The sequence below is a fragment of the Bufo bufo genome, chromosome 2 (assembly GCF_905171765.1).
Source record: "Bufo bufo chromosome 2, aBufBuf1.1, whole genome shotgun sequence".
NCBI classification, from domain to species: Eukaryota; Metazoa; Chordata; class Amphibia; order Anura; family Bufonidae; genus Bufo; species Bufo bufo.
Window position 1 is genome coordinate 462882863 of NC_053390.1, and position 15846 is coordinate 462898708.

Below are 15846 nucleotides of genomic sequence, written 5' to 3' on the forward strand. Positions count from 1 at the left end.
TTGGTCCCATGTTCATATGTGTATGCATTGCTGTGAAAAAATGTTTCACTACATGCAAATGAGCCTCTAGGGGGCGTTGCTGTTACACCTATAGCATTGATGGCTAACCTCCGGCACTCCAGCTGTGGTGAAACTACGACTCCCAGCATGCTCCATTCATTTCTATGGAGTTCTGAGAACAGCCAAGCAAGTGGGCATTTTGGGAGTGGTAGTTTTTCCACAGCTAGAGTGCTAGAGGTTAGCCGTCACAGACCTAGAGGCTCTGCTCTCTGCAACTGCTACGCCCTCGGCACTTTCATTGACAGATTCACACCTAGCCTTGTTGCTCCTAGAGGCTCATTTGCATATATTCAAACACTTTTTTCCCCCTCAATAATGCCGGCATGGGACCAACACAGTGGACATGCAACAGGTCAGCCAGTGTCATAGGTACAAATCTGCTGCCAGATGCCCTTGAAGATTTCCCTTCTCTGGCCTAAGCCAATGCCTGTAAAACAGCCCCATAGCATTATCCCTTCTCCATCAAACTTTATAGCTGGCACAATGTAGTCAGGCACGTAACGTTCCCCTGCATTCTCCAAAGCCAGTCCATCAGTGTGCCAGATCCAGAAGCCTGATTCATCGCTCCACAGAACATGTTTCCACTACTCCATCTGACACTTGCCATTATATTTGGTGATGTAACTCTTGCATGCAGCTGCTTGACGATAGGAACCCATGTCATAAATCTCCCAGAGCACAGTTTATGTGCTGATGTAAACGCCAGAGAAGGTTTGGAAATCTGCAGTTGTCACTTGGCGACCCTGCTCTGTAGCTAAACACTTCCACGCGTTATATCATCACTCACAGTTTATTGTAGAATATCTAGGAGCTAAGAAATTTCATGGACTGAATTTGGTGGCATCCTGTTCTAGTACCATGTCAGCAGATTTGTACTTGCAGCTGAAGACACCGGTGTTGGTCTCATGTTCATATATGCCTGTATTGCTGAGGAAAATGATGTTTAAATATGTGTAAATGGGCCTCTATGAGCGGCGGTGGCATTACTGTAAGGTGTGTTTAGATGCTCCAATGTACAGCCGATTGTCGGGAAGGAAGCACTCGGCTACTCATTCAGTGAAGGAGACCGCTGCATTTACATGCAGTGATCACCTCCACAGTATGAGGACGTGGGATCTCTATTGCCATCGCTTGTCCCCATACAGAATGTGTTCACTGCACGCATCGCACCCAGATGGAAAAATTGCTTGTGTGAAAGAGCCCTAAATGTGACTGTTTAGCCAGTCACTGGCCACATCAGTGATTTTCTTTTTAACCATTTATATTTTATTGAATTTTAAAATGTAAAATTACAAACCGTATAATAAGATTGTGGAGGTCCATCGCAAAGGGAACACACAATTAATTAGACCTTGTACAAAAATAACAATAGAGTGACATAAAATGAAAATGATCCTCTCTCCATGACTATAAAGGTAGCATAGTCTTACGAGTGTCCCAAGGTTGCCAAAATTTCAGGAAATTAGTCGTCATGTTCCGCTGAAGTATCTTGAATCCGAGTACAGAGTTCAGAACCCGATTAGCCAGTGATTGAGTGGTCACATTTCTGTGTCAAGAGGCACCAAGAAGTAGAGACTGGTAAGGTCAAGAGCAACATTGGATTGGAGGATATTTTTTGACCCTTTTCTTGAAAACAATTTTACTGGCTGATGAGCCCTTTCTAGTCATGTTGTATGAACCTAGCCTAATCGTTACTAATTAGAAAGCATTTTCAGTATGTTTTGCATTGTTTTTGCAGTTTCTAAATTTGTTTTCTTCAATAAAATTTTTATTTTTTTGCAGGCAATGGATAAAGAGTTTAGAAAATGGATGAAATGGTATGGGAAAAAGCACGCAGAGTACACAGTAAGTTTTTTGCTTGGAAAATTTGCATGTCCTATTTTTCAGTATCTTGCAAAAGTTTAGTTTATCATGGATCTTTATTTCACGCAAATTTTTCTGTAGCCATAAACACACCAAAAATTACTAATTGCAAGGAGAAACTGACCTCATTAAATGTTCTTTGACAGGGCAAGTAAGATGAACTTGTCTGTTTACGGTCAGTAAATCCTGAGCTGAGGAGCCCACGTTACACCTAACTAAACCAGGAGTGAATACACAAGAGTGGTTTAAACCTTTTAGGTGGCTCACTTCTTCTTTTTAGGATCCACTCTTGGCTTTGGTGTATATTTAAAAAAAAAAAAGAAAAAAAAAAAAAGGTAGCTGTCCCAAGATCTTTGTTTTTAATTAGCTATTGGTTTAAGAGTATCTCTAGATTTTTTTTTTTTGTTTTGTTTGCTCTTTCAATCTTGAATACTTCTGGCGTATGGACTACTGCAACATGCATCGAGTTGCAACTTAAAAAGGAAAATGGGTCAAGAAAATGTTCTCTAGCTCTTGTTCAAATGATAGCTAGGTGTGCATGGTTAATATCGCAAAATCTGACACTATTTTGAGGTAGAATAGCCCCCAAAACCATTCATTAAAAAAAATGTAGGCCTACATTAAATAACGATAACCAATAAATAATAATAATTTCTTTTACCAAGGAATGAAAAGTTGACTGCTAATTATAGTTTATTTATCGGATAATGTCTCATGGCATGTGCTCTGATGATGAATAGGGCTACTTTCCCTGTTTATATGACTGGCCACAGTGTTGGTGGTGGTGTGTGTGTGTGTTATGCAGGCCAAAAGAAGTGCAAGTCTGGCTTCTGATATAGTTTTAAAATCTTCATTATTTATTGAGATCTGATAAAATCCATGTGCAGACCTCAGCTCTCCTCAGTGAGTGTCTCCTACTACCTGGCTGTGGCACTGTCCAATCACAGCAGAAAGTTTCAGAAGACAAGCTGTTCTCGCGAGATTTACCAAATCTCACAAGAACATCTCCCCTTCTCCCTGGCTGTGAAGTGGTCTGCTGCCTTTGGACAGCATCACAGCTAGGTATAAGGAGATGCCCACTGAGGAGAGCTGAGGTCTTCTCCTTGAGTTAGCATATGTGGCTCCAGAAAGCAAAGAGGGCTAGAGTGGCACAATGGAGGGGTCTATCAGGAATAAAAAAGGTTGGGCATCTGCAGCAGGTGGACCACTTTATAATACAGTAGATTTAAAAAAATAAAAAAAAAGTTCTCTGTAATTATATGAAATTCTGGATTTGCACACTTCATTGATATTACCCGTGTTGTGCCTTTCATGCATCTTACACATTGAGGCTACATGTGAGCTGTACTTTGTATTAGATGTTCTATGCAGGTGGGAAAATTAATATAGGACTTCACATGTAGAGCTAAACATATGCAGAGTACTTGAGATTTTATCCTAGTAAATAAAGGTTGCAGTCCAGATCATTTTGCCTGAAGTAATAGTATTTTTTTTTACTTTTTTTTAGCTGGAACGTGGAGACTTCCTCTCAGAGGAATGGAGGGAAAGAATTGCCAACACAAGGTGTTTTATCTGCTGTGTGGTAGCTTTTATGGTTTGCTCCCACTACTATTAGCTTATGTGGTTATTGGTTTGGAGTTTACTGCTTTACTTTTGTTTGTCCGTGCCCAAAGCTACTGTCCTGTTTACAGTTGCAAGAAAAAGTATGTGAACCCTTTGGAATTATATGGGTTTCTGCACAAATTGGTCATAAAATGTGATCTGATCTTCATCTAAGTCACAACAATAGACAATCACAGTCTGCTTAAACTAATAAAACACAAAGAATTAAATGTTACCATGTTTTTATTGAACACACCATGTAAACATTCACCGTGCAGGTGGAAAAAGTATGTGAACCCGTAGACTAATGACCTCTCCAAGAGCTAATTGGAGTGAGGTGTCAGCCAACTAGAGTCCAATCAATGAGATGAGATTGGAGGTGTTGGTTACAGCTGCCCTGCCCTATAAAAAACACACACCAGTTCTGGGTTTGCTTTTCACAAGAAGCATTGCCTGATGTGAATGATGCCTCACACAAAAGAGCTCTCAGAAGACATATGATTAAGAATTGTTGACTTGCATAAAGCTGGAAAGAGTTATAAAAGTATCTCCAAAAGCCTTGCTGTTAATCAGTCCACGGTAAGACAAATTGTCTATAAATAGAGAAAGTTCAGCACTGCTGCTACTCTCCCTAGGAGTGGCCGCCCTATAAAGATGACTGCAAGAGCACAGCGCAGACTGCTCAATGATGTGAAGAATCCTAGAGTGTCAGCTAAAGACTTACAAAAGTCTCTGGCATATGCTAACATCCCTGTTAGCGAATCTACGATACGTAAAAGACTAAACAAGAATGGATTTCATGGGAGGATACCACAGAGGAAGCCACTGCTGTCCAAAAAAAACATTGCTGCATGTTTACAGTTTGCACAAGAGCAGCTGGATGTTCCACAGCAGTACTGGCAAAATATTCTGTGGACAGATGAAACCAAAGTTGAGTTGTTTGGAAGAAACACACACCACTATGTGTGGAGAAAAAGAGGCACAGCACACCAACATCAAAATCTCATCCCAACTGTGAAGTATGGTGGTGGGGGCATCATGGTTTGGGGCTGCTTTGCTGCGTCAGGGCCTGGACGGATTGCTATCATTGAAGGAAAAATGAATTCCCAAGTTTATCAAGACATTTTGCAGGAGAACTTAAGGCCATCTGTCCACCAGCTGAAGCTCAACAGAAGATGGGTGTTGCAGCAGGACAACGACCCAAAGCATAGAAGTAAATCAACAACAGAATGGCTTAAACAGAAGAAAATATGCCTTCTGGAGTGGCCCAGTCAGAGTCCTGACCTCAACCCGATGGAGATGCTGTGGCATGACCTCAAGAAAGCGATTCACACCAGACATCCCAAGAATATTGCTGAACTGAAACAGTTCTGTAAAGAGGAATGGTCAAGAATTACTCCTGACCGTTGTGCACGTCTGATCTGCAACTACAGGAAACGTTTGGTTGAAGTTATTGCTGCGAGAGGAGGTTCAACCAGTTATTAAATCCAAGGGTTCACATACTTTTTCCACCTGCACTGTGAATGTTTACATGGTGTGTTCAATAAAAACATGGTAACATTTAATTCTTTGTGTGTTATTAGTTTAAGCAGACTGTGATTGTCTATTGTTGTGACTTAGATGAAGATCAGATCACATTTTATGACCAATTTGTGCAGAAATCCATATCATTCCAAAGGGTTCACATACTTTTTCTCGCAACTGTATATAGGGTCCTGTTTATGTAGGGTTCCCTGATGACAACTTCTTTAGATGCTGTTATAATTTGGAGAAATGAACAACTATCAATGCCTTGGTAATAGAGGTCCCCAATTTCCCACATCAATGGAAGGGTAGTGCAATTTTACGGAACGGGTGCAGACCCATTCATTTTCAATGGGGCCGGAATGTGCTGTCTGCATCCGTATTTGCGGATCCGCACTTCCGCATCCGTGCTTCCGTTTCCGCAAAATAAAATAGAACTTGTCCTGTTCTTGTCCGCAATTGCGGACAAGATTAGGCTTTTTCTATTATAGTGCCGGCGATGTCGGTCCGCAAATTGCGGAATGCACATTGCAAATGTCCGTGTTTTGCGGATCCGCAATTTGCAGATCCGCAGAACACTTACGGACGTGTGAATGGACCCTAATAGAAGTGAATGGAGAAGCAATCACAAATAGGTGCTACTGCTCCATTTGCTTAGGGAATCGGGGACCTCCATGCTTGTGATCGCTGGTGGTCCTAGCAATCAAACCTTATCCCCTGCATGTGTGTGTGTGTGTGGAAGGACCCCATCAACTTATTATATTGCAGCAAGTAATTCTAAGGGTATGGCCACACTTAACATAAATGCTGCAGATTATCTGTAGGGAATTGTGTTTAGACGTCTGCAATGCATTACAGTAGAAGTGAAGTAGATTAGAATTTCCCAAATGTTATCCTTATGCTGCAGGCATTTTGCACAGAAAATGCACAGAATGTGACCTGTGGTTTATGTATTATGGAGGAGATTTATCATCTCCCTTGCGCTAGAAAAGTGGCTTTAAAAAGTTGCAAGCTGCATGTTTGTGTCTTTAAAAAAAAAAAGTTGGTTTAGGTGCACAGACTCCCAGATGATGCATCTAATTTATGTTGATGCCTGCGCCTCATCATAAATTGAGTGCATCCTCCGGCGGCGCAGAGAATGTCAAGGCGGCCACAGAAAGTCTGCCTATATCTGTAACATGTCACTTTGTTTCCGTTTTTGATTTTGCCCTTTGCAATACACGGAGTGAAATCTGCAGCAAATTCGCAGCATTTCTGCTCTTAAATGCACTGCAAAATCCACACTGTTTGATGCTGATTTCTCTCTGCAGAAAATCCAAAGTAAACCTGCTTCATGTGGCCATACCCTGTGTCAGTTAGATTTATAGTTTACTAATAGTTCAGGCTGCTGCATAGACTCTGAAATCACTATAAAATTACTTTCTGTTTTTGGTTTGAAGCTGTGGCTTGCTGGACAGAATGGGGGAAAAAAAACAATGTGGCGGCTCTGGGATTAACAATTACTGTTATCTTGCAGTGTAATTTTTGTGAATAATTTTGCCTTTGGTCCTGAAGTCGATCACCAGCTTAAGGAGAGATTTGCCAACATGAAGGAAGGTGATGTATTGACCCACCGTTATTTGTCGTTGGAAGTTGTGTTTTGTTTTTTTGGTTATTTTATTCCATTGTGGCATAGACAGATGTTAGACCGGTTTTAATCACAAATTTAAGGCCCATTTTTTTTTTTGTAGAAATTAGGGTACTTTCACACTTGCGGCAGAGGAATCCGGCAAAACGTATGCCAATTGATTGGATTTTAAGACTGATCAGGATCCTGATCCATCTTACAAATGCATTGCAAGAACGGATCCATCTGTCCGTTTGTCATACAGACAAACGGATCCGTTTCGATTTTTTTCAGTCTGTGCATGCGCAGACCAGAAGGACATTTCCGGCGTTCTGGTATTTTGAATGCTGGATCTGGCACTAATACATTCCTTATCTCCGGCAAGTCTTCAGTTTTTTTGGCATGCTACGGTTTCATCTCTTTCCTGATCAGTCAAAAAGACTGAACTGAAGACATCCTGATGCATCCTGAACGGATTACTCTCCATTCAGAATGCATTAGGATAAAACTGATCAGTTCTTTACCGGATTTGAGCCCCTAGGACGGAACTCAGCGCCGGAAAAGGAAAGCATTAGTGTGAAAGTACCCTAATATTACACTTTATATTTTGTTAAAAGAAAAGCTGCTTTCAGATGTTTCTTTAACATTTATATTGACAAGTTTGCATACACAGCATTGTACTGGTGTTTTTGGGGTCAGTGTTTTTAATAAAATGCTAGATGCCAAGTATAAAATCTTTTCTGACATCCCCCCCGCCCATATACTTCACTGTAGGATTTCCAATGTGCATATACAAAATTGGCACCAGAAACTCGTGTGTAGTAAAAAAATAATCGTTTTAAAACCTTTTTTCAAACATTTTGAAAATACTCAGAGTATTGTATTTGAAAGAGGCCTTAAGGGAGCTGCCATAGGAAAAAAATTATCTGTTAAATGGCTCACTTTGGTGTAATGTCTCGCCTGTTCCCCCTCGATTCTCTCGTTCCTGCTGCAGCAGTAACATCTCAACATAGGGACATGTGATTGATACATTTTATCACTGCGGCTAGCAGGAAGCAGAGAACAGGGGACTGGACAGGAGCTGCGGTGGGATAGCTTCCTTATGTATTTACACCACACGGAGTCGTCTTAAGGATTAATTACTCGTTTAACTTATTCTGTGTGCAAGAAGCATTTTCTAATTTGCATATTACTATATATCATTTGCCTGTACAGTTACCGAAAAATTAAACACAGTAATCATCACAGTAGTTGACATGACAAGAGCTTGTAGATATTCCATATTTTATGTAGGGTGTATTATAAAAGGTCCAGAGGGAGTTTGGTTGTCAGTTTAAAGAGACCAGAGAAAAATAGTTTGGTTGTCAAACACCTGTAAATAAACTTGCTTCTCTCTCTTAGATGTCTTCATCTGCAAAAGCAAGAAAAAAAAGTAAAAACTCAGTATTTGTCACATTTTACTGCACAAAACTGTCTTAAGTTAACATATGATTGGTCATTACTTCTTTTACTGTTTGGATCACTCTAGTTTAACTCCTTCCCAACCGCCACTGTACAAGGACAGTGGGAGTTGGGTCTTTAAAGATTGCGCCTGCTCGCAAGTGCAGTGGGCGTCATAGTCAACAGGTTTCTGTTGGTTTAAACGACAGCCATGCGGGGCTAATGTCTATGATTGTCGTTAATGCAGATCGCAGACATTTAACCCCTCAGATGCTGTGGTCAGTTGTGATCGAGGCATCTGTGACGACGATCAGGGGAGACACTCATTGTCTGAGATACCATGGGTCTCTCTGAAGAAACCCATGCTATTGTAGTTGTAGTTCCTGTGGAGACCTGCAGGTGGCAGGGCTTCTTAAGAACATGGCAAATCAGCAATGAGTTGCAATGGCAATTCATTGCTGTGTAAGGGAGAAGCAAATTAATACTTGCTTCTTAATCCCCTAGGGTGACAAATAAAAAAAATAAAGTTTTTCAAAATTCAAATCGATCCCTTTTCCCATAATTAAAAATAAACAATAAACCTCATAGGCATCACCACTACTCAAAATTCCCAAACTATTAAAAAAGAAATGCATTTATCGCGTATGGTGATTTGCCTTATTGTCATCACTTCACCTACCCCAAATAAATGAATAAAAAGTGATGAGACACACTCCAAAATAGTATCAGTAAAAACTACAGCTCAGACCGCATAAATTGAGCCCTCACACAGCTCCATAGGCTTAACTATAAAAAAAAAGTTATGGGGGTCAAAATCTGGCAATATTAAATGGTGCCATTAGAAAGTAAAAATTGTTCCCCTCAAAAACTAGCCCTCATACGGCTAATGAATTAAAAAATAAAATTATAGTGGAAAGTAGGAAGTAAAAAATGGAAATGCAAAAATAGAAAGTCCTCCAGGGCTGAAATGGTTAAGCATTGAGAAAGAATTACGTTCTTGGCAGGGACATAAAATTATCTCATACGTCCATGCAGGGTGGCTCTTTAGTAGCTAAGGAGGTATCCTTGCTATAGATGGCTGGATCTCAGGGTGTTTAGCAGTTTAAAAATGATTACAGCTGTAGCTGCCATACATCACAAGTTGCAGCACTTATATGCAGCTCCCGCTGGGGTCCGTTTCTATGTGGAGTTCGGACTTCCAACCTGATTTTTAAAAAGCTGTCTCCCCCAATGTACAGTTGCAAGAAAAAGTATGTGAACCCTTTGGAATTATATGGATTTCTGTACAAATTAGTCATAAAATGTGATCTGATCTTCATCTAAGTCACAACAATAGACAATCACAGTCTGCTTAAACTAATAACACACACAGAATTAAATGTTACCATGTTTTTATTGAGCACACCATGTAAACATTCACAGTGCAGGTGGAAAAAGTATATGAACCCTTGGATTTAATAACTGATTGAACCTCCTTTGGCAGCAATAACTTAAACCAAACGTTTCCTGTAGTTGCAGATCAGACGTGCACAACGGTCAGGAGTAATTCTTGACCATTCCTCTTTACAGAACTGTTTCAGTTCAGCAATATTCTTGGGATGTCTGGTGTGGCATGACCTCAAGAAAGCGATTCACAGCATCTCAATCGGGTTGAGGTCAGAACTCTGACTGGGCACTCCAGAAGGTGTATTTACTTCTGTTTAAGCCATTCAGTTGTTGATTTACTTCTATGCTTTGGGTCGTTGTCCTGTTGCAACACCCATCTTCTGTTGAGCTTCAGCTGGTGGACAGATGGCCTTAAGTTCTCCTGCAAAATGTCTTGATAAACATGGGAATTCATTTTTCCTTCGATGATGGCAATCCGTCCAGGTCCTGACGCCCCAAACCATGATGCCCCCACCACCATACTTCACAGTTGGGATGAGGTTTTGATGTTTGTGTGCTGTGCCTCTTTTTCTCCACACAGTGTTGTGTTTTTCTCCCAAACAACTCAACTTTGGTTTCATCTGTCCACAGAATATTTTGCCAGTACTGCTGTGGAACATCCAGGTGCTCTTGTGCAAACTGTAAACTTGCAGCAATGTTTTTTTTTTTTTTGGACAGCAGTGGTATCTGTGGTATCCTCCCATGAAATCCATTCTTGTTTAGTCTTTTACGTATCGTAGATTCGCTAACGGGGATGTTAGCTTATGCCAGAGACTTTTGCAAGTCTTTAGCTGACACTCTAGGATTCTTCTTGACCTCATTGAGCAGTCTGCGCTGTGCTCTTGCAGTTATCTTTACAGGACGGCCACTCCTAGGAAGAGTAGCAGCAGTGCTGAACTTTCTCTATTTGAAGACAACTTGTCTTACCATGGACTGATGAACAGCAAGGCTTTTGGAGATACTTTTATAACTCTTTCCAGCTTTATGCCAGGCAACAATTCTTAATCGCAGATCTTCTGAGAGCTCTTTTTTGCGAGGCATCATTCACATCAGGCAATGCTTCTTGTGAAAAGCAAACCCAGAACTGGTGTGTGTTTTTTATAGGGCAGGGCAGCTGTAACCAACATGTCCAATCTCATCTCATTGATTGGACTCCAGTTGGCTGACACCTCACTCCAATTAGCTCTTGGAGATGTCATTAGTCTAGGGGTTCACATACTTTTTCCACCTGCACTGTGAATGTTTACATGGTGTGTTCAATAAAAACATGGTAACATTTAATTCTTTGTATATTATTTAGTTTAAGCAGACTGTGATTGTCTATTGTTGTGACTTAGATGAAGATCAGATCACATTTTATCACAAATTTGTGCAGAAATCCATATCATTCCAAAGGGTTCACATACTTTTTCTTGCAACTGTAGAGCGGCTAGCACTGTGGTTTTGTTATTGTTTTAAAGTGTAGATTGTCAGCCATAAAACAAGTCTCACATGGATTTGTGTGCATGTTGTCAATCCACCAATCCCCTTCCCAATCAATCAGAGGACATATTGGCTTTTTGATTGTTACATATGGGGGTCTTTTAAAAAAAATTTTTTTTTTTTTTTTTCCAAGTAAAGAAGTAATAAGTTGAGTGCTTTCTCATCTAATCACCTCTTTGCACCTAAAAGATGACGTTTGCCAGCATCCAAATCACAGCCAAATAAGTGACACCAAACACACCACTCTCACAAACGTCGATAAGGTTTACATTTTACAACATCCCTACTATCTATACTCCATTTGTAGAGTAAAATATGCAGACTGCTTCTCTAGCAGTACTCGTTACACACTACAGTAAGTCATAACAATTATCACTAGAAAGGAATCTATTTCTGATATATCTAATTTTCATCAGTCAGGACAATTTTTCGATTACTCTACTTAAAAAAATAAATAAAAATCTGCCACTTTTCAGACAGGTGTAGTGTTTTTTTCATATTTTTTCTGATGTGAGCAATAAAGCACCAATATTATACCCATCTGAAATTGGCCTTAATTAAAGGGGTATTCCAGTCCTGAGAACTTATCCTATGAGGAGGGAATAACTATTAGATCAGTGGTGATCCTACCACAGAGACACCTTACCCTATGGGGCCCATTGAACTGAACATAGAAGAAGGTCAGGCATGTGGACTGACACTCCATTAATTACATAGTGGCATAGTTAATAAGGTTAAAAAGACATGTCCAAGTTCAACCAAGGGATAGGTGGGGACGCGAATCCTAGAAGGAAGTGAGACTTTGATTTCTACACATTTTCAGAAGCATTAATGTCTTTTACTTTTACGAATTCATCTAAGCCCTATTTAAAACTGTCCACTGTGCCTGCTGTGACCACATCCTGAGGATTCACAGTTTTTACAGTAAAGAAGCTTTGACGCTTCTGGAGACTGAACTTTTTCTTCAATCGGAGGCAGTGCGCCATTGTCTTTTGAGGGCATTTTACATGGAACAGTTTTTCTCCGTATTTTTTGTATGGCCCATTTATATATTTGTATAGGTTAATCATGTCCCCCCTTAGACGTCTCTTCTCAAGACTAAATAAATAAATAAATAAAATTATTTTAATCTTTCTTCATAATTAAGACCCTCCATGCCCCTTATCAGTTTAGTCGCTCTCCTCTGTACTTTTTCCAGCTGCAGTGCGTCCTTTCTATGGACTGGTGCCCAGAACTGAACTGCATATTGCAGGTGAGGCCGCACCAACGCTTTGTAAAGTGGTAATATTACATCCCTGCCCCGCGAGTCAATGCCTCGTTTAATGCATGACAATATCCTAGTGGCCTTAGAAGCAGCTCATTGACATTGTATGCTGTTGTTTAATCTACCATCTACAGGGACACCCAAATCTTTCTCTAAGTGACTCCCACCTAGGACATATGAAGCACAGAGATAATTACTACCAAGATGGATAACTTTACAATCATCCACATTGAACCTCATTTGCCAAGTTGATGCCCAATCACTGTGTTCAAGTCAGCTTGTAGTATATGGACATCTTCCATAGACTGTACAGTACTACATAGCTTAGTGTCATCTGCAAAAATAGAAATGGTGCTATTAATCCCGCCCTCGATATAAATACGTAAATTAAATATTAGAGGACCCTGCACTGTACCTTGGGGTACACCACTTAAAACCCGTGACCATTCTGAATAGGAATCATTGACCACAACTCTCTGGACCTGATCCTTCAACCAGTTTTCAATCCAATTACAAACTATACTTTCCAAGCCTATAGACCTTACTTTACCTATTAAACGTCTATGCCCTCACAGTATCAAAAGCCTTTGCAAAATCCAGAAACACTACATCCACAGTCGCCCCTCTGTCCAGGCTACTACTCACCTCCTCATAAAAACAAACCAGGTTAGGCTACTTTCACACTTGCGTTAGGAGCGGATCCGTCTGGTGTCTGTACAGACTATCCGCTCCTATAATGCAAACGCTTGCATCCGTTCAGAACGGATCCGTTTGCATAACTGTTCATTTCAGATCTGATTTTTCACTTCGGAAAACTCAGATCTGACAGTATATTCTAAACACAGAAGCGTTCCCATGGTGATGGGGACGCTTCATGTTAGAATATACTGAGAACTGTGTACATGACTGCCCCCTGCTGCCTGGCAGATGCTGCCAGGCAGCAGGGGGCAGACCTCCCCCCTGTATTTAACTTATTGGTGGCCACTGCGGCCCCCCTCCCTCCCCAGTATTAATTGTAACCAGTGCGGCCCCCCTCCCTCTATATTCATCGGTGGCCAGAGCGGATTCCCAGTATTAAATATGACCAGTGCGGCCTCCCCCTCCCTTTATATTTATTGGTGGCCAGTGCGGATTCCCAGTGCGGCCTCCCCTTTCTCCCCCCCCCTAATTAAAATCACCCCCCCCCCCCCATCATTGGTGTCAGCGGAGAGTACCGATCGGAGTCCCAGTTTAAATCGCTGGGGCTCCGATCGGTTACCATGGCAACCAAGACGCTATTGCAGTCTTGGCTGCCATGGTTACTTAGCAATAAATAGAAGCATTATACTTACCTGAAGAGTGTGTGTGTGTGTGTGTGATTTTAATTAGGGGGGGGGGGAGAGGGGAGGCCGCACTGGGGAGGCCATACTTGGAATCCGCACTGGCCACCAATAAATATAGAGGGAGGGGGAGGCCGCACTGGTCATATTTAATACTGGGAATCCGCACTGGCCACCGATGAATATAGAGGGAGGGGGGCCGCACTGGTTACAATTAATACTGGGGAGGGAGGGGGGCCGCACTGGCCACCAATAAGACAATTACAGGAGGGGGGGGGTCTGCCCCCTGCTGCCTGGCAGCATCTGCCAGGCAGCAGGGGACAGTCATGTACACAGTTCTCAGTATATTCTAACATGAAGCGTCCCCATCACCATGGGAACGCCTCTGTTAGAATATACTGTCGGATCTGAGTTTTACGATGTAACTCAAATCCGATGGTATATTCTAACATAGAGGCGTTCCCATGGTGATGGGGACGCTTCAAGTTAAAATATACCATCGGATCGGAGAAAACTCCGATCTGATGGTATATTAATAGGGACTCCTGACTTTACATTGAAAGTCAATGGGGGACGGATCCGTTTGAAATTGCACCATATTGTGTCAACGTCAAACGGATCCGTCCCCATTGACTTGCATTGTAAGTCTGGACGGATCCGTTTGGCTCCGCACGGCCAGGCGGACACAAACTCTGCAAGCTGCGTTCGGGTGTCCGCCTGCTGAGCGGAGCGGAGGCCAAACGAAGCCAAACTGATGCATTCTGAGCGGATCCGCATCCATTCAGAATGCATTAGGGCTGTACGGATCCGTTCGGGGCCGCTTGTGAGAGCCTTCAAACGGAACTCGCAAGCGGAGCCCCGAACGCTAGTGTGAAAGTAGCCTTAGTCTAACAACTTCTGTCCTTGGTAAACCCATGTTGGTTATCCTTTATAATATTATTTACAGTCACATACTCCTGTATAAAGTCCCTTAAGAGTCCTTCAAACATTTTTCCCACAACAGAAGTTCAACTACAGTAACTGGTCTATAATTACCTGTGAAGGGCCTAGGCACCACATTTGCCTTGCACCAATCACTTGGCACTGTACCAGTACTTAGAGAATCTTTACATTTTTTTATAAACGGGCACAGCAATGACTGAACTGAGCTCTTTAAGCACTCTTGGGTGTAATCCATCTGAACCTGGTGCCTTGTTGACATTTACCTTATTTAACTTATCTTGGACCATATCTACAGTTAGCCAATTGATCATATTACTGGATGTACTAACAGCCCCAGCACCACAGATATCAGCTCCTTTCTCTTTTTGTATTTACGGAGCTAAAAAAAAAAACATTTAGTAACTCTGCCGTTTCCTTATCTTCGGTGACTAATCTCTGTGGAAGTTCTGGAGACAGCAGAGTACTGTACTCAGCTGTTTCCAGAACTCTCATATGGATGAATGGGATGGCAGTCCACATGCCTGACCTGTCCCTCCGTTCATTTCAGGGGTCCTGAGTTGTTATGAGTGAACTTCATGTTTTGGGGTTCGGGTTTTCTGGCAATTCCGTTATGGAAGTTCGCTCATCACTTGTCCCGAGGGGTACGGGTACTTCGTCTTTGTGATCAGTTTGGGTGCCAGTGGTAGGACCACCTTCAATCTAATAGTTACCCCCTAACCTGTGAATAGGAGCGAACTAGTCACAACATGAATACCTCTTTAATGCATTATATTAAGTTTAAAAATGTATCATTTTTTTAGATTACGTTTTGTATATCAGATGGAAAACTATATCCTGTATAATTCCCAATACTTGCATGGAAATGTTGCTTGGTACATTCCTGCAGTTTTTTGCTTTTTACTTTTCAAGAATTTTAATCCCTGTATTTTATAGGTGGTTACTTTTTTTTTTTTATTTCCATCTTAAAAACATATTTTGGTCTTTCCAGGCTCAGTGATTTTTATGAAGATTATGTGCATTTAAATTTAGGTCTAAGAGCCATGTATTAACTGCATATGTAGAAGTTTTTATTTTATTTATTTTTTAGGAAGTATGAATATTACTTTCTGCTTGAGTCAGACTTTTACCCAGTAACATCAAATCTTATGCAATTTTTATTTATTTATTAAAAATCACATTTTGACACAAATTACATGAATGTCTGTGGGTATGAAGTGCTGAGTGGCATTTTGGCAATGTGCCAGGTTTTTACTCAGTGAAAATATAAGGGTATGGGGGCTTGTATTGGTTGATTCCTTTATTTTGTAACTTAGGTTTTA

General features: G+C 41.2%; 1 protein-coding gene across 1 annotated transcript in view; it reads left to right on the forward strand.

The window, feature by feature from the left end:
• The window catches only part of DOT1L (DOT1 like histone lysine methyltransferase), a 144096-nt gene that overhangs the window by 67413 nt on the left and 60837 nt on the right, over positions 1 to 15846 (forward strand). Inside the window, 3 exon segments of the mRNA XM_040417653.1 lie at positions 1843 to 1905; positions 3431 to 3486; positions 6566 to 6645. Of these exon segments, the coding sequence (XP_040273587.1) occupies positions 1843 to 1905; positions 3431 to 3486; positions 6566 to 6645 (199 nt within the window).